The sequence below is a fragment of the Nannobrachium achirus genome (genome assembly GCF_963921795.1).
Source record: "Nannobrachium achirus genome assembly, chromosome: 11".
NCBI lineage: Eukaryota > Metazoa > Chordata > Actinopteri > Myctophiformes > Myctophidae > Nannobrachium > Nannobrachium achirus.
The window spans coordinates 1,034,932-1,057,392 of NC_137820.1; the positions used below are offsets into that span (position 1 = coordinate 1,034,932).

The following is a 22,461-nucleotide window of genomic DNA, read 5'->3' on the forward strand; positions in this document are numbered from 1 at the left end:
ACTTTTTTTCTCACAAAACAATTTTTTTCTCACAAAACAATTTTTTCTCAAAAAACTGTCGTTAAAGTGCGCCAAAAATGTGCCAAAACGCCACTAATTAGTCGAAATGGCTGACTTCCAGTGCCCCTCACCAAACAGGAAGTGACCCTTTACCTCGTGAACCGTTTGTCGTACAGACGCGTAGATGGCATCAAATGACTTGATTAAGAGTCCTTAACCTTAATTGGGGCCTTTTTCGCCAAACAGGAAGTGCCCCTCACCAAACAGGAAGTGACCCTTGATCTCGTGAACCATTTGTCGTACAGATGCGCGGGTTGTGTCAAATGACAAGAATAAGAGTCCTTAACCTTAATTGGGGCCTATTTCGCCAAACAGGAAGTGCCCCTTACCAAACAGGAAGTGACCCTTTATCTCGTGAACCGTTTGTCGTGCAGACGCGCGGGTGGTGTGAAATGACTTGATTAAGAGTCCTTAACCTTAATTGGGGCCTATTTTGCCAAACAGGAAGTGCCCCTCACCAAACAGGAAGTCACCCTATATCTCATGAATTGTTTGTCGTACAGACGCGTGGGTGTCATCAAATGACTTGATTAAGAGTCATTAACCTTAATTGGGGCCTATTTCGCCAAACAGGAAATGCCCCTCACCAAACAGGAAGTGACCCTTTATCTCGTGATCTGTTTGTCGTACAGACATGTGGGTGGTGTCATATGAAGAACCATAATGTTAAAGCTTATGCAAAAAATGCTAATGTTAAAAAATGTAACGCTAATGCTAACACCAACCGCTACACAAGGTTGCACAGACTTAGTGAGCTGCAGGCACACTTAAAATGTCTTAGAAATTTTCTTTTCTAGTTATTATTAAGTGTGCCTGCCATGCAATGGCAAAACACTTAATGTAATCCGCCATACTTAAGTAAGTAAGTAAGTACATAATGTCGCCAAAGAATTTCGGCCGCACGATTTAGAAGTGCCGCACGATTTACGCCACCGCCGCAATATATACATCAAAACATGCGGCTCGGCCGGGAATGGGGTGCTATTACTTTTCTTTCCGATCCGCGTTACCATTGCGACGTAATTCGCAAAAAAACGACGCCAAAAAACCCCATTGACTTAGAATGGGGGAAACTTCGGCACGTAATAACTGCCGCACGATTTACGCCACCCCCGCAATATATACATCAAAATGTGCGGCTCGGCCGGGAATGGTGTACTATTACTTTTCTTTCCGATCCGTGTTACCATGGCAACGTAATTCGCAAAAAACTACGCGCAAAAAACCCCATTGACTTTGAATGGGGGACTCGGAAAAAAACCCCAGAAACTTTGGCACCACATAACTCTGCCATACTTTTGCCTAGCAACGTCATTTAAAATTTAAAATGCTCACACAACTTTGGTCTTTTTCCGGCCAATAGGGATAAGCTGTAATTAAGCCCCGCCCACTCTGTATTCCTATTGGTTGGGCTTTAAACAGCCAATACTACAGTTCACAGCATGGTACAGTCTTGAAACTTGGTGTCTGGACTTAAACGGCCAATAGGGACGTATTACTTAAGCCCCACCCCCTCTTAAGCCCCGCCCCTAGCTTCCTATTGGCTGAGCTTTAAACGGCTATATCTCCAGTTTGCAGCATGGTACCATCTCGAAACTTGCTGTGTGTACTTAGATGGCCAATAGGAATGAGCTGTAATTGTTTAAGCCCCGCCCCCTCTGTCTTCCAATTGGCTGGGCTTTAAACATTCATAACTCCACTTCCCAACACATTACTGGTCTCAAACTCAGTAGGTGGTCCCACAGGTTGCACACAAATAGCGAGCTGCAGGCACACTTAAAATTTCTTCGAAATTTTCTTTTCTAGTTATATTTTAATCATTAGGTAACATTCTGAATAAAGACTTATCACATTATTTCTACATTGTTCTATTGATACATTTACTAGTAAAAAACACTTATTAAGTGTGCCTGCCATGCAATGCAATGGCAAAACACTTATTGTAATCCGCCATACTTAAGTAAGTAAGTCAGTAAGTCAGTCAGTCATGTTCTTGCACATTTCTGCACGTAATAACTGCCGCACAATTTACGCCACCCACGCAATATATACATCAAAACGTGCGGCTTGGCCGGGAATAGGTTGCTATTACTTTTCTTTCCGATCCGCGTTACCATGGCGGCGTAATTCGCAAAAAACGACGCCCAAAAACCCCATTGACTTAGAATGGGGGAAATTTCGGCACGTAATAACTGCCGCAAGATTTACGCCACCCCCGCAATATATACATCAAAATGTGCGGCTCGGCCGGGAATGGTGTGCTATTACTTTTCTTTCCGATCCGCGTTACCATGGCAACGTAATTCGTAAAAAACTACGCTCAAAAACCCCCATTGACTTTTAATGGGGGACTCAGAACCCAGAAACTTTGGCGCCACATAACTCTGCCATACTTTTGCCTAGCAACGTGATTTAAACTTTAAAATGCACACACAACTTTGGTCTTTTTCTGGCCAATAGGGATGAGCTGTAATTGATTAAGCCCCGCCCCCTCTGTAACAGTAAGTGCCCTTCGCCAAACAGGAAGTGCCTCTACATCTCATGAACCGTTTGTCATACAGATGCGTGGATGGTTTGGGGTCATGCTCAAGCTCCCTCAGCCCTATGTTCCCTCAGCCCTATGTTCCCTCAGCCCTATGTTCCCTCAGCCCTATGCTCCCTCACTCCCTAACAATTTATTATACCCTATGTTCCCTCAACCCTATGTTTCCCCCAGCCCTATGTTCCCTCAATTCCAAAATAGACCCTATGTTCCGCTAATGCTAACACCAACCGCTACACAAGGTTGCACAGACTTAGCGAGCTGCAGGCACACTTAAAATTTCTTAGAAATTTTCTTTTCTAGTTTTTATTATATTTTAATCATTAGGTAACATTCTGAATAAAGACTGTTCTATTGATACATTTACTAGTAAAAAACACTTATTATTATTATATTTTAATCATTAGGTAACAGTCTGAATAAAGACTGTTCTATTGATACATTTACTAGTAAAAAACACTTATTATTATTATATTTTAATCATTAGGTAACATTCTGAATAAAGACTTATCCGATTATTTCTACATTGTTCTATTGATACATTTACTAGTAAAAAACACTTATTATTAACAACAACAACTGAAACTCCTCCACACCTGTTGATGCAACCACAGGTGCAGGTGAGGTCAGAGTGTAGGTGTGTGTGTGTGTGTGTGTGTGTGTGTGTGTGTGTGTGTGTGTGTGTGTGTGTGTGTGTGTGTGGGTGGGTGCGTGTGTGTGTGTGTGTGTGAGTGTGTGTTGATGCAACACCAGGTGCATGTGAGGTCAGAGTGTAGGTGTGTATGTGTGTATGTGTGTGTGTGTGTGTGTGTGTGTGTGTGTGTGTGTGTGTGTGTGTGTGTGGGTGCGTGTGTGTGTGTGTGAGTGTGTGTTGATGCAACACCAGGTGCATGTGAGGTCAGAGTGTAGGTGTGTGTGTGTGTGCATACATGCGTGCGTGCATGAGAGCATGTGCGTGTGCGTGCGCGTGTGTGTGTGTGATGATGCAACCCCAGGTGCAGATGAGGTCAGTGTGTGTGTGTGTGTGTGTGTGTGTGTGTGTGTTTGTGTGTGTGTGTGTGTGTGTGTGCGTGCGTGCGTGCGTGCGTGCGTGCGTGCGTGCGTGCGTGTGTACCTGGAACGTTGCCACCACGTGCTTCCTGGCGTTTTGAAAGAGCTTCTGGTCCGACCAATCAGGATGCTCCATTTGGAGGCGGGCGGCGATGTAGTTGTGGAAGCGAAACCAGAGAATTCCTTCAGCAGCCGTGAACAGGTTTTCATTGGCCCACGCGTTACCCAACTCTGTAACATAGAGAATAACATGTTCTGATTGGTTACCCAACTCTGTAACACAGAGAATAACATGTTCTGATTGGTTACCCAACTCTGTAATAGAGAAAAACATGTTCTCATTGGCTATGGTTAATAGTTTATTGGGTGTGGGTTAATAGGTCATTGGGTGTGGGTTAATAGGTCATTGGGTGTAGGTTAATAGCTTATTGGGTGTGGGTTAATAGGTCATTGGGTGTGGGTTAATAGTTCATTGGGTGTGGGTTAATAGGTCATTGGGTGTAGGTTAATAGTTTATTGGGTGTGGGTTAATAGTTCATTGGGTGTGGGTTAATAGTTCATTGGGTGTGGGTTAATAGTTCATTGGGTGTGGGTTAATAGGTCATTGGGTGTAGGTTAATAGTTTATTGGTTAACTCATCTGGTGCCGATCCCGAACTAGTTCGGCTTTATTTCAATCCAATACAATCTTTTTTTTATTAATTCACTTACCCCGAGCTGCTTGTAGAGTCGTGGGTGGTCCTGGCTCGCTAGCCGCTAGCCAGCTAGCCGTTCTACTCTGTCCGACGATATATTCCATTAAAAATGGTTTAAAATACATTTTTGAGCTCCCCAATGTTCACCCGATGTTCGGCGCCGCTTCCGATGAGTACACGAGTGTGCCGATCCCGAAGTAGTTCGGCTTTATTTAATTAAATGAATAAAATGATAAGAGGCCTTCTGAAGCCTGGCCTGATTTTTCTAGCTACTAGCCGAAAGCTAGCAACCTCCCGGCCGGCCGTAATTTGCGAACGCAATCGCCAATCTCCGCCTAATCCAATGAAAGACCGCATCTTTAAAGGCTTATATCTCTTTTTTGTGTTTTAGGGAAGCGGCGCGAGGTTTATTTACGGCGAAATCGCCCAAAAATGATCTTTTAGATGACAAAATGGGAATAGCCATTCTGTTAGCATCTTCATCCGGGACATTTCCATGCCGTGCATGAACGTGAGCACGTCAGGTCCTGGAAGGTGAAGTCCTGGAAGCTAAAGCGCTCGCCTATGAGAGATGCGCTGGCATTCTTTGGCCCCTAGAGGGCGCTGGAACTCAAAGAGTTAATAGTTCATTGGGTGTGGGTTAATAGGTCATTGGGTGTGGGTTAATAGTTCATTGGGTGTGGGTTAATAGGTCATTGGGTGTGTGTTAATAGGTCATTGGGTGTAGGTTAATAGTTTATTGGGTGTGGGTTAATAGGTCATTGGGTGTGTGTTAATAGGTCATTGGGTGTGGGTTAATAGGTCATTGGGTGTGGGTTAATAGTTCATTGGGTGTGGGTTAATAGTTCATTGGGTGTAGGTTAATAGGTCATTGGGTGTGGGTTAATAGGTCATTGGGTGTGGGTAATAGGTCATTGGGTGTGGGTTAATCGGTAATTGGGTGTGGGTTAATAGGTCATTGGGTGTGGGTTAATAGTTCATTGGGTGTGGGTTAATAGTTCATTGGGTGTGGGTTAATAGGTCATTGGGTGTGGGTAATAGGTCATTGGGTGTGGGTTAATAGTTCATTGGGTGTGGGTTAATAGTTTATTGGGTGTGGGTAATAGGTCATTGGGTGTGGGTTAATAGGTCATTGGGTGTGGGTTAATAGGTAATTGGGTGTGGGTTAATAGGTCATTGGGTGTGGGTTAATAGGTAATTGGGTGTGGGTTAATAGTTCATTGGGTGTGGGTTAATAGGTCATTGGGTGTGGGTAATAGGTCATTGGGTGTGGGTTAATAGGTCATTGGGTGTGGGTTAATAGGTAATTGGGTGTGGGTTAATAGTTCATTGGGTGTGGGTTAATAGGTAATTAGGTGTGGGTTAATAGGTCAATGGGTGTGGGTTAATAGGTAATTGGGTGTGGGTAATAGGTCATTGGGTGTGGGTTAATAGTTTATTGGGTGTGGGTTAATAGGTCATTGGGTGTGGGTAATAGGTCATTGGGTGTGGGTTAATAGGTCATTGGGTGTGGGTTAATAGGTACTTGGGTGTGGGTTAATAGGTCATAGGGTGTGGGTTAATAGGTAATTGGTTGTGGGTTAATAGTTCATTGGGTGTGGGTTAATAGGTAATTGGGTGTGGGTTAATAGGTCAATGGGTGTGGGTTAATAGGTAATTGGGTGTGGGTAATAGGTCATTGGGTGTGGGTTAATAGTTTATTGGGTGTGGGTTAATAGGTCATTGGGTGTGGGTAATAGGTCATTGGGTGTGGGTAATAGGTCATTGGGTGTGGGTTAATAGGTCATTGGGTGTGGGTTAATAGGTAATTGGGTGTGGGTTAATAGGTCATTTGGTGTGGGTTAATAGGTAATTGGGTGTGGGTTAATAGGTAATTGGGTTGGGGCCATGCATGCAAGTGGCTAAATATGTATTTTTAGACACAAAAAGCCCATTCCCAAGATACACAACAGTCTTTCATGGGCAGATGTGACTTATGGGAGCTGGTGTAAATAGTAACAAAGACATTGCCTTGTTTGCATGCCCCCACGCACTGAAATCAAAATACTAAAATGGCTAAAACAATAGAAAGCAGTAAATGAAGACATTTTAACACTCATCTTTTCTTTTCTCTGATTACAATCTAAAAAAAAGAGAAAAGTAAATAGCAGAAGCTCAGATGCAAGCTTGTAGATCTGCTATTTTTGAAAAATTCGTGAAGTCTTTGAATATTTTTGACCAAATTCTATAAATGTCTTCTAAATCCTTCTTCTAAATCAGAAGTTCTCAAAATTCTTCATGTCAAGGACCCCCAAAATTACACATATTTGGCCGTGGACCCCTATCTTAAAATAATGTTGTTCCAGGGACCCTCCAGAAGCAGAGATTTGAATTACAAAAGTTTGCTTTGAAATTCAATTCAAAGATTTGCAAAGAAATAAAAATAAATCACGATTTTTCAAAAATAGCAGATCTGCAAGCTCGCAGCTGTGAGCTTGTAGATCTTCCAGGTGTAAATGGGTTAAATTAAGTGCACACTTGAGATGACCTGAACATAATGAAGCTTATTATTTATAGTATTATGATCAGGAATATGAGTTATTATTTATAGTATTATGATCAGGAATATGAGTTATTATTTATAGTATTATGATCAGGAATATGAGCTATTATTTATAGTATTATGATCAGGAATATGAGCTATTGTTTATAGTATTATGATCAGGAATATGAGCTATTGTTTATAGTATTATGATACACATGCCATTATGGCTACAACACAATACATGCAACCAGAGTTACATCTCAGATTTAGAGAGAGAACGTTTTATACCAAGTAACTGTATATAAAAATGCTATTTGTTTTGAAAGCTTCTTACCAAGCTGCCCTCACCTGCTGTAATGTGGAAGTGTTTGTAACAGTGAATGAATCATTTGTGGTTTTGAAAACCATTGTAGTTTTTGCTAAGTTGCAATTTGACACAGCTGTGTTTGTACGTGTCATTCTCCTCTTTTAATTGCACAAACGTGTGTGAGTTTCGACCGTTGTTATTTGACACTGAACAATAAGAACAAACATAATGATGTTTTCTCATGCCAATAAAGCTCCTTTGCATTGAGTTGAGTTGAGTTGAATAACTATGTGTCTTGTAATGAACTGAATACCTCCTCAGACTCCACCTGAACCCATAGCACTTACTGTAGCACTCGCCTTCCCTCAATGACCTTACATGAACGACAGATAGTAGGGGTGTAATGATAGTAACTGAATCGAAAAATTGATTTTAATTTACAATGATCTATCGTTTGCAAAAACAAAATATGGTACCGTTTTGACTTTGTATCGTATCGTTTTAAAATGCGGTAATCGGTATCAAATCGTTTTGCAATGCAAATAATTGATTGTCTGGAAACAAAGTATTTGTGCCTTGTATTTATCAATTTTAAGAGGGATAATTTAAAACGGGCCTAATTACTTTTCCATTCCAATAGCTATTTGGTCTAAGGATAAATGTGTGTAATCTCTGTGTTCATGTCAAGGTGTGGGTTTGTCCAAATGTGTTTAAATATAATGTCCATGTATTTGCTAGAGAATCACAGTGTTTACTTATTTACTGTATATCCATAATAATAGATTTTTACCTTAAAAAACCTGCTCTATTGACACGTTTCACACAGATTTAGGCCCTGACTATACCTAAAAAATCCCCGGGCGTTTCTGACTTTGTTTTGAAACCTCTACGCCTCCACACGGGCCCGTGTAGAAAAATATGTGTGTCCACACGGTGAGCTTTAAGACGGGACCGTTTAACGGTGCAGCAGAGGAGAACGTTGCATAGCTATTTATTAAACCACAATCGAATGTTCTTTACTTGCATAATGGGGACTCTTTTTTAAATTTGTAATAGTCCCTGGAAAATGTTTAGCCTATTTGAACATCTGATCTCTAAGTAAGTTGCCTCAAGTTGGAAATGAGAATATAATCATATGAATGGTTCAGTGCACTTGTTAAAGCAGCATCTATTACTAAATTAGAGTGACAGACACACATGTTAGAGATAGGAGAGAGATGGAAGATAATGTAGGCTACACAGCCTAGACTAGAGCCTTTTTTTGGTGCTTGTGCTGATCGTGGAAATAATTTAAAAGGCAGCACATGCCGTGAATAATCAACATATTCTCACCTTCAAAGCGTCAGACAACTGGTGAGAATGGGCTGGAATAATGCCTGCATGCGTGCGTATGTCTCCATTATGCTTGAAATCATTTGATATTGGCAGTTGATATCCAAACTTTGACAAAGAGAAGAGGCAGGCGCGTCGCGTCAGATATGCTCCGAAGATGGGGCCTGGCCCCTAGTGCGACCTGTGAGTGTGGCGCAGAGGAACAGACAGCAGACCATGTCATTCTGGAATGCCCCATGTATCGGGCTCCTAATGGGATGCATGGCCTGCTGTCTGTGGATGATGATACAGTGACGTGGTTGCTGGAGGTGTGTCCAGACATATAGCCCGGGTGAACCCCCCCCAGGACGGAGGTGGTAAAAGGATAGCCCCTCGGCCCCGTACCTGGGGGAGCGGAGAGATATTACCTTACCCAAACGACAGAGAGAACAAGACGAGGGCTGCATCTCGTTATTGATAATGAGCACCTTATCGATCCAGCTTATTGAGCCGGTGGAAAGCTATGTGAGACAACACATTCAGAATATAACTGGTATATTTTGCAACTGTGTGTTCGTGGTAGGCCAGTGACCACCATCTATGAAGATGACATTTGACAAGAGTAACAAATATCATTAAAACAATCATTCATTAGGGCTCCATCCCTAAACAAGACAGCTGAGCTCTCTAATGTTAACATGTCGTGAATGCGCTCATAAATATGGGCATGCAAGCAAAGAACTTCTCCGTTTACGTTGTCCACAAGGCAAAATAAATACGCCCGGGTAACAAAAATGCTCTGCAGCCGGAGTTTTGGAAACTATTCGGCTAGTCCTCCGTTTGCATGCGTCTGCATGTGGACACCCATGGGTGTTCGTGGTTTTACCTCCCCGGTGAAAAATAATCCGTTGTCGTCTGGACGGGGCCTTAATTTCTTTGCTAAATAGTTACTATATCGATTTTAAATCACTGAATGGAATCGTATCGTATCACCATGAATGAACTAATATTGTCCATGTATTGTGATGCGTATCATATCGTTGTTCAAATGTATTGTTACACCCCTAATAGATAGGATTTGTTTTTTGTATGCTTTTTACTGCTTATAGGTGGTGGTCTACCGATGTTACTGTTTTCTAGACTGATATTCCTATGCATTCGTAGTACTGTTAATTGTTGTTGATGTATTGATGGATTCCTGCTTATTGTAAGTCACTCTGGATTAAGAGTGTCTGCTAAATGCCTAAACTATAATTGTAAATTGTAAACCTGTGTGTCTTGTAATGAATTGAATTGAATAAAGCTCATATGTGTCTTGTCTTGTATTGCATTGAATAGAATACAGATATGAGTCTTGTATTGCATTGAATAGAATACAGATATGTGTCTTAATGCATTGTACAGAACACAGATATGAGTCTTGTATTGCATTGAATAGAATACAGATATGTGTCTTAATGCATTGAACAGAACACAGATATGAGTCTTAATGCATTGAACAGAACACAGATATGAGTCTTAATGCATTGTACAGAACACAGATATGTGTCTTGTCTTGTAATGCATTGAATAGAATACAGATATGTGTCTTGTCTTGTATTGCATTGAATAGAATACAGATATGTGTCTTAATGCATTGAACAGAACACAGATATGAGTCTTAATGCATTGTACAGAACACAGATATGTGTCTTGTCTTGTAATGCATTGAACAGAACACAGATGTGTGTCTTGTATTGCATTGAATAGAATACAGATATGTGTCTTGTCTTGTATTGCATTGAATAGAATACAGATATGAGTCTTGTATTGCATTGAATAGAATACAGATATGAGTCTTGTATTGCATTGAATAGAATACAGATATGAGTCTTGTATTGCATTGAATAGAATAAAGCTCATATGTCTTGTCTTGTCTTGTCTTGTCTTGTCTTGTCTTGTCTTGTCTTGTCTTGTCTTGTCTTGTATTGCATTGAATAGAATACAGATATGTGTCTTAATGCATTGTACAGAACACAGATATGAGTCTTGTATTGCATTGAATTGAATAGAACACAGATATGTGTCTTGTAATGCATTGAACAGAACACAGATGTGTGTCTTGTAAGAACACAGATATGTGTCTTAATGAATTGAATTGAATACAGATACTGTATGTGTCTTGTAATGAATCAATAGGAATACAGATATGTGTCTTAATGAATTGAACAGAATACAGATATGTGTCTTGTAATGCATTGACCAGAACACAGATCCTGTCCAGTGAGTATGAACAGTACGTGTTCTAGGGTCAGTGTAATGCAGCCATGCTGACCGCTAACATGGTGACCACAGATACTGTAGATAATAAATACGCTGCTCCTGCTAATGCTATGGATCCTGTATGTCCAGCACAGGCCAGTCATCCACGCTGACCACTAAACACTCTGATAATGCTATGGATCCTGTATGTCCAGCACAGGCCAGTCATCCACGCTGACCACTAAACACTCTGATAATGGAGGTGTTTGTTGGACAGCCCGGCTGACAAAGGCAGCAGCAGCCACAGCTTGGGTTTAATGACCGGCTGTGGTCAGCCTGTAGGCTGCCTCCCAGCCAGGGGGGTGTGGTCAGCCTGTAGGCTGCCTCCCTGCCAGGGGGGTGTGGTCAGCCTGTAAGATTTGCACACACATTTTCACGACTTTTCTAAAATAGCATATCTACAACCTCGGAGCTTGTAGATCTGCTATTTTTCAATAGCTAAAGTATAAAATAACGAAAGACCCGCCACCTTCTCTCTCGGTCGTCCTCAGACGAGCTTCCATCGGAGTCTCCAATCTTTCCGGTTCTCCATACACCCAGCCAGCTCCCAAGAGCTTTCAGCTGTTGCGCCCTGGTAACTCAGTCCCACTCTCCCCCCGGCTTGTTACATCCCTGGCCTGCTCCCAGATCTCTTACAGCCTGGCTGTAATGACAAGCTGTGGTCAGCCTGTGGTCAGCCTGTGGTCAGCCTGTGGTCAGCCTCCAGTACTCTTACACAACACACAGTCATACAGACATACGTCAATGTGCTGCTACCTTCCTGCCTGCCTGCATGCCTGCCTAACATACCTACCTACTGTACAGTAACATACCTACCTACTGCTCAGTGCGGAAAATGTTGTTTTGTAGCCTACAGTAGATCTATTAGACTTACGCATTATTTCTTTAACCGATATTTCATGCTTTAACTATTACAAAATAGCAGACATACAAGCTCACAGCGGTGCATCGAGAGCAGATCTGCTAAAAAAAAAAAAAGTTGTGAACATTTTGTGCAAGTGTTTGAATATTTTTGACCCGAGTCTAAATCGCTTCAAAAATGCATACATGCAAAGATTTGCACACATTGTTTTCATCTACAAGCTCGCTAGGAGCTTGTATATCTGCTATTTTTCAACAGCTTCAATAAAGTAAATGCTAAAGTAATGTTGTTTTGTAGCCTACAGTAGGACTATTAAACTGTACCCATACTGCTACTCTAGCTTTTAGGGTTTTATATTTATTGTATTCTGCACTGCAGTATGATTTTACTTTCTTGTGCAAGCATGTAAATGACTAATAAAGTATTACAGTAAACGACTAATAAAGCATTACACTACATTACTAATAAAGGCCACGATAGAAACAAGCCCTCAAGCCTATTGTTTGTTTTCCTCTTATCATTACTTGCATAGTTGTACTTTTTGCAATGTGTAATTAAAGTATTTCATCATTCATTTAACTTGTCACAAAGCATCGTGTTGCGACACGTGAGTTTGTAGATCTGCAATCTTTGCACTTTTGGGTGGAGTCTGAAGAGGTGAGTCTTCAGGCCTCGTAGGGTGGAAGCTATGGAGTGAGCACCGCATCCCAGGCTGTGAGTAAACTTTTCTTTCTTTTTTTACTTTAATTGAATTTACACACCCAGTATAACATTAGCAGCACATGTGGCCAATCAGAACACTGCTACAGTATAACATTAGCAGCACATGTGGCCAATCAGAACACTGCTAGTCAATCTATCAGTTTGGAATGATCAAGCTGAATAACTGGCATATTAAAAACTATATATTTTTATATTGCAAGCATTTGTTTTGCACAAAAAACTTTCCTTGGGGTGAAGGTGGCTCCAACAAAAATGTGAAAAGTGATGACTCATCACTAAACCATAAACATGGGGATTTAGGATTTTAGGATTGTTTTTTTTTTTTTGCAAAACAAATGCTTGCAATGGATTCAGAATCATTAAAAAAAAAACCTAGTTTGATCTCTCACATGCTACTTAAAGCATATTTATTTTGGTGTGTTTTATCCTGTATAGTTAATTTAATGGGACTCCAACTTTCATCAGCTGTCAAGGATTCTCATAGGGAAACTGAATTTCAGTCTTTGTGAGATGTGTTACTAGACACCTTTACAAACACATTGGTGAAGAAATGTTTTGGTAAGGAATTTATTCCAGGATTTGACAAGATATCCCCTGACTAATGATCAGTACAGGCCCTTGGGGCCTGTGTAATAATAATAATAATAATTATTGTGACCGTCAGGTCGCACTTACTATCAAAACCTCCACCACCTGTCTGTCAGTCACGTCACGTCACGTCACGTCACACTTTTGCCCTGCTCATATCTCCGCAACCTTTGCCCCGATCCATGCCCATCAATTCTCACATGGCCCTCTTCTAGCGCCACCATGAGGCCGATTCTTGCAAAACACATTTTTGGACACTGCTCCTACAATTTTTGCCCTAAAATCACGCAAATCGCTACACAGTATGTCTACACTCATCTCATCAACATGGATCTGTCCCATTTAGCGCCACCTTCAGGACGATTTTTTTAAACACATTTTTGGACACTGCTCCTACAGATTTTGGCCTAAAATCACGTTGCGACCTGACGGTCGCTTATCTCCCGATTAGGGAGTCTTACTGGTATAGTAGTATATTATAATTACAATAATCTTACCGTACAGGCCCTCAGGCCCGTGCTGACCGGTGCTGGGGTCAGTAATAAGGGTAAGGGTAATAATAATAATAATAATAATATCTTACCATAAAGCCCCTCAGGGCCGTGCTGACCAGTACTGGGGTCGGCAGCGCTCCACATCAGGAAGTGCCCCCCCCCTCCCCGGCGGGGCATGTTCCACTCCTCCCCCGACCTCAGACGACCTCCGGAGAAGCTCCGCAGGGAGTCACACCAGGAAGTGGAAGGACCATATATGGAGCTGCCATCTATCCACGCCGTCACCAGATTCACCTGTGTGACGTCATTATGATGTCATTGTGATGTCATTGTGATGTCATTGTGATGTCATTGTGATGCCATTATGATGTCATTATGATGTCATTGTGATGTAACTATGATGTCATTATGATGTCATTGTGATGGGGTTGTTGGGTCATTGGGTCATTCTAACCTGTGTCCTAGGGTTGTTGGGTCATTCTAACCTGTGTCCGGGGGTTGTTGGGTCATTCTTACCTGTGTCCTGGGGTTGTTGGGTCATTCTAACCTGTGTCCTGGGGTTGTTGGGTCATTAGGGTCATTGGGTCATTTTTTACCTGTGTTCTTGGGTTATTAGGGCTCTGGCTGGACTCCATATCCCAGGGTCCTCTCTGGAAGGGAAGAAGAACGCGCCCCTGAGCCGTGGGGTCGAACACGGGGTCACCTCTGGGCACCGGGATGTTCATGAACTCAGGAGGACAGCCGGGAGGGCGGGAGTTAAAGATCTCAAAGGCAACGTGGTAACCTATAGGAAGACAGAATGGTTACTATGGTAACCTATAGGAAGACAGTATGGTTACTATGGTAACCTATAGGAAGACAGTATGGTTACTATGGTAACCTATAGGAAGACAGTATGGTTACTATGGTAACCTATAGAAGACAGTATGGTTACTATGGTAACCTATAGAAGACAGTATGGTTACTATGGTAACCTATAGAAGACAGTATGGTTACTATGGTAACCTATAGAAGACAATATGGTTACTATGGTAACCTATAAAGACAGTATGGTTACTATGGTAACCTATAGGTTACTATGGTAACCTATAGGAAGACAGTATGGTTACTATGGTAACCTATAGAAGACAGTATGGTTTCTATGGTAACCTATAGGTTACTATGGTAACCTATAGGAAGACAGTATGGTTACTATGGTAACCTATAGAAGACAGTATGGTTACTATGGTAACCTATAGGAAGACAGAATGGTTACTATGGTAACCTATAGAAGACAGTATGGTTACTATGGTAACCTATAGGTTACTATGGTAACCTATAGGAAGACAGAATGGTTACTATGGTAACCTATAGAAGACAGTATGGTTACTATGGTAACCTATAGGAAGACAGTATGGTTACTATGGTAACCTATAGGAAGACAGTATGGTTACTATGGTAACCTATAGGTTACTATGGTAACCTATAGGAAGACAGTATGGTTACTATGGTAACCTATAGGAAGACAGTATGGTTACTATGGTAAACTATAGAAGACACTGTGAGCAGGGTCTGGTTGGACCAATCACAAAGCTTACAGAGAGCAGGGTCCGGTTGGACCAATCACAAAGCTTACAGAGAGCAGGGTCCGGTTGGACCAATCACAAAGCTTACAGAGAGCAGGGTCCGGTTGGACCAATCACAAAGCTTACAGAGAGCAGGTCTGGTTGGACCAATCACAAAGCTTACAGAGAGCAGGGTCCGGTTGGACCAATCACAAAGCTTACAGAGAGCAGGTCTGGTTGGACCAATCACAAAGCTTACAGAGAGCAGGTCTGGTTGGACCAATCACAAAGCTTACCAAAGAACACGTTGATGAGGGTCTGGTTGCGTGCGGAGGCCCTTCCAGAAGCACCTCTTGTCATCGCTCCACTGAGTCTTCTAGGGTTGGGAAGCTCAGGCTCCAACAGAGCCTGGTAGACTCCATCTGAGTAGTGGGCTGGGAGGAGACGAATGAGTCTAGAACCTGTAGGAATACACATAAACACTTATAGATATACACTAAACTCTATCTGAGTAGTGGGCTGGGAGGAGACGAATGAGTCTAGAACCTGTAGGAATACACATAAACACTTATAGATATACACTAAACTCTATCTGAGTAGTGGGCTGGGAGGAGACGAATGAGTCTAGAACCTGTAGGAATACACATAAACACTTATAGATATACACTAAACTCTATCTGAGTAGTGGGCTGGGAGGAGACGAATGAGTCTAGAACCTGTAGGAATACACATAAACACTTATAGATATACACTAAACTCTATCTGAGTAGTGGGCTGGGAGGAGACGAATGAGTCTAGAACCTGTAGGAATACACATAAACACTTATAGATATACACTAGACTCCGTCTGAGTAGTGGGCTGGGAGCAGACGAATGAGTCTAGAACCTGTAAATACATTAATACATACAGTTACAGTATAGAACTATAGATATACACTAGACTCTATCTGAGTAGTGAGCTGGGAGGAGACGAATGAGTCTGGAACCTGTAGGAATACACATAAACACTTATAGATATACACTAGACTCCGTCTGAGTAGTGGGCTGGGAGGAGACGAATGAGTCTAGAACCTGTAAACACATTAATATATAGTATAGAACTATAGATATACACTAGACTCCGTCTGAGTAGTGAGCTGGGAGGAGACGAATGAGTCTAGAACCTGTAGGAATATACATAAACACTTATAGATATACACTAGACTCTATCTGAGTAGTGGGCTGGGAGGAGACGAATGAGTCTAGAACCTGTAAATACATAGATATACACTAAACACTTAAATACTTATAGATATACACTAGACTCCATCTGAGTAGTGGGCTGGGAGGAGACGAATGAGTCTAGAACCTGTAAATACATATACACTTAACACTTAAATACGTATAGATATACACTAGACTCCATCTGAGTAGTGGGCTGGGAGGAGACGAATTAGTCTAGAACCTGTAAATACATAGACATACACTAAACACTTAAATACTTATAGATATACACTAGACTCCATCTGAGTAGTGGGCTGGGAGGAGTCGAATGAGTCTAGAACCTGTAGGAATATACATAAACACTTATAGATATACACAAGACTCTATCTGAGTAGTGGGCTGGGAGGAGACAAATGAGTCTAGAACCTGTAAATACATAGATATACACTAAACACTTAAATACTTATAGATATACACTAGACTCCATCTGAGTAGTGGGCTGGGAGGAGTCGAATGAGTCTAGAACCTGTAAACACATTCATATATACAGTTATAGTATAGAACTATAGATATACACTAGACTCCGTCTGAGTAGTGAGCTGGGAGGAGACGAATGAGTCTAGAACCTGGAAACACATACACATACACTAAACACTTAATTACTTATAGATATACACTACACATACACACTTATAGATACACACTACTACACACATAAACACTTATAGATACACACTAAACTCTATCTGAGTAGTGAGCTGGGAGGAGACACAGCAGTCTGGAACCTGTAAACACATAAATACTCAAATATATACACTAAACACATAAGTGGCGTTTCCATAAAATCTCTTAATGCGCATTAAGCCCTTCAAAATTCAAATAAACTTTCATTATCCGCAAAAACTTTTATCCGCTTGGAGGAGGTGGATTTTGAGGCTTTATCGAATAAACTAAATGCGCATTTGTAAATGGAGACAATAAATGTGAATAAATTGTGACGTTCTGGGTCCATATCGTCCTCCAACTTAACACTTTCCCCTGCCGCTTAACGTCCATTGTATAGCGTTTATAGCCCACAAAACAAACCGGAGTGACACGGACCGTGTGTAAACTCCTCCCGGAGTCAAGCCATCCGTGGCTAACCCATCCTCATCACACAGTGTTGCGTGCCAAAAGTTGCCGATCTACAAGCTCACAGCAGCTCGCATCCGCGTCTCCGCGCTGCGTTGTGAGCTTGCAGATCGGCCGCCTTCCAGAGGACGCTGAAACTTGCAGGATGAGTGTGCACTGTGCAGCGATCGAGTCACAGCAGTCAGACGTGCAGTGCTCGCGTCTTGGTTCGGTCTGAAAAAATCAGCCCGATCAACTCATGCGACCGTCGCTAATTCAAATGACACCCGCAAATGGAAACAGGCTAAATCCGCTTTGTCTTAATGCGCATTTCTGATAATTCGCTTCGACACACAAATTCATAAACACCAAACACATACACACAGCTTGGTTGAATGCTTGATTCTGATTGGTCAATCACTGAAATCAGCAGAGTATTTGTACACTCTGAGAGTGTACAAATGGAACCAAATGGACCCTTACAGCTCTGTAACTCTGAGAGTGTACAAATGGAACCAAATGGACCCTTACAGCTCTGTAACTCTGAGAGTGTACAAATGGAACCAAATGGACCCTTACAGCTCTGTAACTCTGAGAGTGTACAAATGGAACCAAATGGATCAGTGCAGATCCATTTGGTTCTATTTGAACACCCCCACAGTAAAATAATAATAATAATAATAATAATCACACATATCAATGATATATTATCTTATATTGTAACTTACCAACAGCTCCTCGTTTAGGATATCCCAGGTTGTTGTACCAGCCGTCGTAGCGGGGCACCTCCCAGCTCCGCTCACACACACACTCTGTATAGATAGACACACACACACACTCTGTATATATAGACACACACTCTGTATAGATAGACACACACACACTCTGTATAGATAGACAAACACTCTGTATAGATAGACACACACACTCTGTATAGATAGACACACACTCTGTATAGATAGACACACACTCTGTATAGATAGACACACACTCTGTATAGATAGACACACACTCTGTATAGATAGACACATACACACTCTGTATAGATAGACAGATACACACTCTGTATAGATAGACACACACTCTGTATAGATAGACACACACTCTGTATATATAGACACACACACACCCTCTGTATATATAGACAAACATACACACTCTGTATATATAGACACACATACACACTCTGTATAGATAGACACACATACACACTCTATATATATAGACACACATACACACTCTGTATATATAGACACACATACACACTCTGTATATATAGACAGATACATCATAGCAGGGACCTCCCAGCTCCGCTCACACACACACACTCTGTATAGACAGACACACACTCTGTATAGACACACACACACTCTGTATAGATAGACACACACTCTGTATAGATAGACACACACTCTGTATAGATAGACACACACTCTGTATAGATAGACACACACTCTGTATATATATATAGACACACACACACACACACACACACACACTCTGTATAGATAGACACATACACACTCTGTATAGATAGACACATACACACTCTGTATAGATAGACACACTCTGTATAGATAGACACATACACACTCTGTATAGATAGACACACACACTGTATAGATAGACACACTCTGTATATATAGACACACATACACACTCTGTATAGATAGACACACACTCTGTATAGATAGACACACACTCTGTATAGATAGACACACACACACACACACACACACACACACACACACACACACACACACACACACACACACACACACACACACACACACACACACACACACACACACTCTGTATAGATAGACACACATACACACTCTGTATATATAGACACACACACAAACACTCTGTATAGATAGACACACACACACACACACACTCTGTATAGATAGACACATACACACTCTGTATAGATAGACACACACTCTGTATAGATAGACACACACACACACACTCTGTATAGATAGACACACACACACTCTGTATAGATAGACACACACACACTCTGTATAGATAGACACACACTCTGTATAGATAGACACACACTCTGTATAGATAGAAACACGCTCTGTATAGATAGACACACACACACACACTCTGTATAGATAGACACACACACACACTCTGTATAGATAGACACACACACACACACACACACACACACACACTCTGTATAGATAGACACACACTCTGTATAGATAGACACACACTCTGTATAGATAGACACACACTCTGTATAGATAGACACACACACACACACACACACACACACACTCTGTATAGATAGACACACACTCTGTATAGATAGACACACACTCTGTATAGATAGACACATACATCATAGCAGGGACCTCCCAGCTCCGCTCACACACACACTCTGTATAGATAGACACACACACACACACACACACACACACACACACACACACACACACACACACACACACACACACACACACTCTGTATATATAGACACACACACACACACACACACACACTCTGTATAGATAGACACACACTCTGTATAGATAGACACACACTCTGTATAGATAGACACACACTCTGTATATATAGACACACACACACACACACACACACTGTATAGATAGACAGATACACACTCTGTATAGATAGACACACACACTCTGTATAGATAGACACACACACTCTGTATAGATAGACACACACACTCTGTATAGATAGACACACTCTGTATAGATAGACAGACACACACACTCTGTATAGATAGACACACACTCTGTATAGATAGACACACACTCTGTATAGATAGACACACACTCTGTATAGATAGACACACACTCTGTATAGATAGACACACACTCTGTATAGATAGACACATACACACTCTGTATAGATAGACACATACACACTCTGTATAGATAGACACATACATCATAGCAGGCACCTCCCAGCTCCGCTCACACACACACTCTGTATAGATAGACACACACTCACACACACACACACACACACACACACACACACACACACACACACTCTGTGCAATGAAGAACACATACCGTTGTTCCCTATTGAGATTGGCTCATGTCCTGGGGCAAAAAGCTGCCCAGTCACACGTGTCTCAAAAAGCGCCTGCAATGCAGTGCATTTGAAACGTTTTATTTCGTTGCTGAGTGAGGTGAGTGAGGTCAGCAGGCTGAGTGAGGTGAGTGAGGTCAGCAGGCTGAGTGAGGTGAGTGAGGTCAGTGAGTGAGATGAAATGTGGGTGAAATGTGCCAATCTCAACAGGCACTAAGGGTAGATACCTTTACTAGTTAGATGCCTCAGGGCGACATGCGACCTCACCCTAAAGGGCGAGGTCACAACAATTCTTGGCCTTCTGGCCAGTGATGTATATCGGAGCAGTTACCCATATATGGAGAGTCAACAATGTTATGTTAAAACATGCCCATATATGGGCATTACCAAATATGGGCATTCCCAGATATGTCCTTAATAATGATGAAATTGGGACAGGGATCTCCATATATGGGCATAAAACGTATGTTAACACATCGGGTGCCCCTGGATTGCCCCATTTATCCCCTCTCGCTGCCCAGGCCCACCACCATTGTATTGAATCCGGCCCTGCTGCGTCAATGCATGCGTCATGACGTCACTTGGTCACATGAGCGCAGACAGGATGTTGTTGTGTAACTTTCTGTATGGACCAGTGTTGATCATAACTGTTCATTGCCGATCAAAGTTTTGACATTTTAGCCATAAAACAAACATCAGAGATAAAGGGCTTTAAAGATGGGGAAATGCATTGGAGTATATGGAGAAAAACGGCCGCGCGATGCTCTCAGCGTCGACTTGAAGCGACTAGCGGCTAATGGGCTGCATCCAGGCGCAGCCCCAACTTAACGGTGAGATTTAAAGTTAATACTGTAAATACAGTAAACACGTCAAAACGTCATGGGCCTCCAGCGACATCAAAGAGATTGGCGTGTAGACACCTCGTGGGCATCCCATGAGTTAATTAGTAAAGCCAAGCAGGGCCTTGGCAATTTAGGGCCTGGGTTGGTCACAATCAATCGCCCAGAGGCAGCACAGCAGTTTAAGGTTTTACAAAGTTACAGAGAAGTAAGAAAAGAAGAAGTACTGTTGTTGTACAGTGAAAAAGAGCAAAGCACAAAAAAGAAATACGAATATCTACATAAAGTGTCATCATTTTGACGTCACAAATTATACAAACTAGAAGCTCGGCCGCCCGAAGGCCCGAAGTCGGCGACCTGGCCAACTCGGGAACGATGTAAATAGAGAATGAATGCCCCGCCCTTTAATGCAATCCCCATTATACCTGTTGTCATAGGACCCGTTTTGACCATCTGTTTGACTGTGTCCATGTATGCCCATATATGGAGATATCTGTCTGACTTCGTCCAAGTTATGCCCATATATGGAGATCTCTGTATCTGCCTGACAGTCGGCCGAGCGTCTAGTCGAGGACCGGCCTACTCGGAACGATGTAAATAGGGAATGAATGCCCCACCCTTTAATGCAAACTCCATTATACCTGTTGTCATAAACTGTTTTGACCATCTGTTTGCCTGTGTCCATTTATGCCCATATATGTAGATATCTGTATCTGTCTGCCTGCGTCCATTTATGCCCATATAGGGATCTCTGCAGACAGTGCCGGTTCTGGAAAACACTAATGTCAGACATTAGCTCTGCATACGGAGATTCCGGACCTTTCCCGCTGGTTCCGGATAACCGCATATCAGGTCAGGTCAGGTCGAGGCCGGGCACTGCACTCCCTGCTGCGGCGGGGAACGCCTGTGCCGAATTCTGTGTAATAATGCAAACCCCATACCTGTTGTCATAGGATCCATTTTGACCATCTGTTTGCCTGAGTCCATTTATGCCCATATATGGAGATATCTGTATCTCTCTGTCTGCGTCCATTTTATGCCCATATATGGAGATCTCTGCAGACACAGTGCCGATTCCGGAAGACCCTGATGTCAGACAACAGCTCTGCATACGGAGAATCCAAACTTTTTGCGCTGGGTTCCGAAAAATCGCGTATCGGGTCGGGTCGAGGCTGGGCACTGCACTACCTGCTGCGGCAGGGAACACGCACGCTGAATTTTAAGCTAG

The 22,461-nt window shown here is 42.1% G+C and overlaps 1 protein-coding gene across 1 annotated transcript in view; it reads right to left on the minus strand.

Annotated features, from left to right (window-relative positions):
* duox (dual oxidase) overlaps positions 1 to 18,114 on the minus strand; it is a gene marked incomplete at its 3' end in the record, with an annotated part of 95,405 nt that extends 77,291 nt beyond the window's left edge. The window contains exons 1-5 of the mRNA XM_080736220.1: positions 18,042 to 18,114; positions 15,297 to 15,461; positions 14,053 to 14,240; positions 13,546 to 13,750; positions 3,717 to 3,883 (exon numbers count right to left, since the gene is read on the minus strand). Coding sequence (XP_080592346.1) covers positions 3,717 to 3,883; positions 13,546 to 13,750; positions 14,053 to 14,240; positions 15,297 to 15,360 — 624 coding nt within the window. The 5' untranslated portion in view covers positions 15,361 to 15,461; positions 18,042 to 18,114. The remainder of the gene's footprint in view (positions 1 to 3,716; positions 3,884 to 13,545; positions 13,751 to 14,052; positions 14,241 to 15,296; positions 15,462 to 18,041) is intronic.
* Positions 18,115 to 22,461: the final 4,347 nt, after the last annotated feature.